Genomic DNA, 831 nt, shown 5'->3' with positions numbered 1-831 from the left:
GGCTTTACGGGGGGGGGGGGGGCTGATCTGTAGTGTATGGCAATTTCCACGCTGTGTTCACTCGGCATGAGAGGGACAGCAGTGAACCCAGGGTTGGGAAGTGCACGTGAGACACCATACTCCGGTGTGCCCCCCACCCCCAGATTCAACGGATGTAAGTAACCTTAAGAGCCTAGAGGAAGTGCTGAGTTCTGAGTACTTTCAGTGCCTTTGTTTTTACCGTAATTTATTTAATGTTAAGTTTACATGGTGGAACTTGAGGTGACGGCTCTTTTTAGCACTGGGATTCCGGGTGTCGGTACCTGATTCAATGCGAGCTAAGCACTGCGAGTAGGGCGAGCAGCACGTTGAGGACGTGCCGCGCTGCAAGTTCCGTGACAGGGGACCTTCCTTTAACTGCGCCGACTCAACAAAAGACTATTTGAAAGTACCGTCCCCCGTGTGCCACTGATGCAATTACCCAGAAGGCACTGGGGAGGCGCCTTGCACACAGCATGACGGCCGCCAGGCGTCTTACACGAACCTCCAAACGGAAAAGGACGCTAGTCCCACGGGGCTGGGGCGCTTCCGAGCACGGGGACGGAATGTCTCCGGGTTTCCGCGGCCGGGGCGGTACCGGAAGGCGGGCGAGCTGGACCGGAGACAAAAGCCCGGGCCGCTGTGGCCGCAGCCAGGCCCGTGACCTTGCCTGGCACCTGGGGACGGCCGGGCCAGGGCCGAGTCCCGGCTCCCCCCTGCTCCCGCGCCGCTCAGGCTGCCGGGGGAGCTCGGTTCGCACCGGCAGGCGCCGAGCCCCGCTGCTTCCCGAGCCCAGGACGGCGCGCGCCCGCC

The 831-nt window shown here is 62.0% G+C and overlaps 1 protein-coding gene across 1 annotated transcript in view; it reads right to left on the bottom strand.

The window, feature by feature from the left end:
• FUNDC2 (FUN14 domain containing 2) overlaps positions 1-831 on the bottom strand; it is a 26,090-nt gene that overhangs the window by 24,458 nt on the left and 801 nt on the right. The window contains exons 2-3 of the mRNA XM_008587946.1: positions 461-695; positions 303-396 (exon numbers count right to left, since the gene is read on the bottom strand). Of these exons, the coding sequence (XP_008586168.1) occupies positions 303-396; positions 461-695 (329 nt within the window). The remainder of the gene's footprint in view (positions 1-302; positions 397-460; positions 696-831) is intronic.

The sequence above is a fragment of the Galeopterus variegatus genome, unplaced genomic scaffold (assembly GCF_000696425.1).
Source record: "Galeopterus variegatus unplaced genomic scaffold, G_variegatus-3.0.2 Scaffold4604, whole genome shotgun sequence".
NCBI lineage: Eukaryota > Metazoa > Chordata > Mammalia > Dermoptera > Cynocephalidae > Galeopterus > Galeopterus variegatus.
Note: the sequence above shows the minus strand (reverse complement) of the source record. Positions and strands in the feature narration are given on the sequence as shown.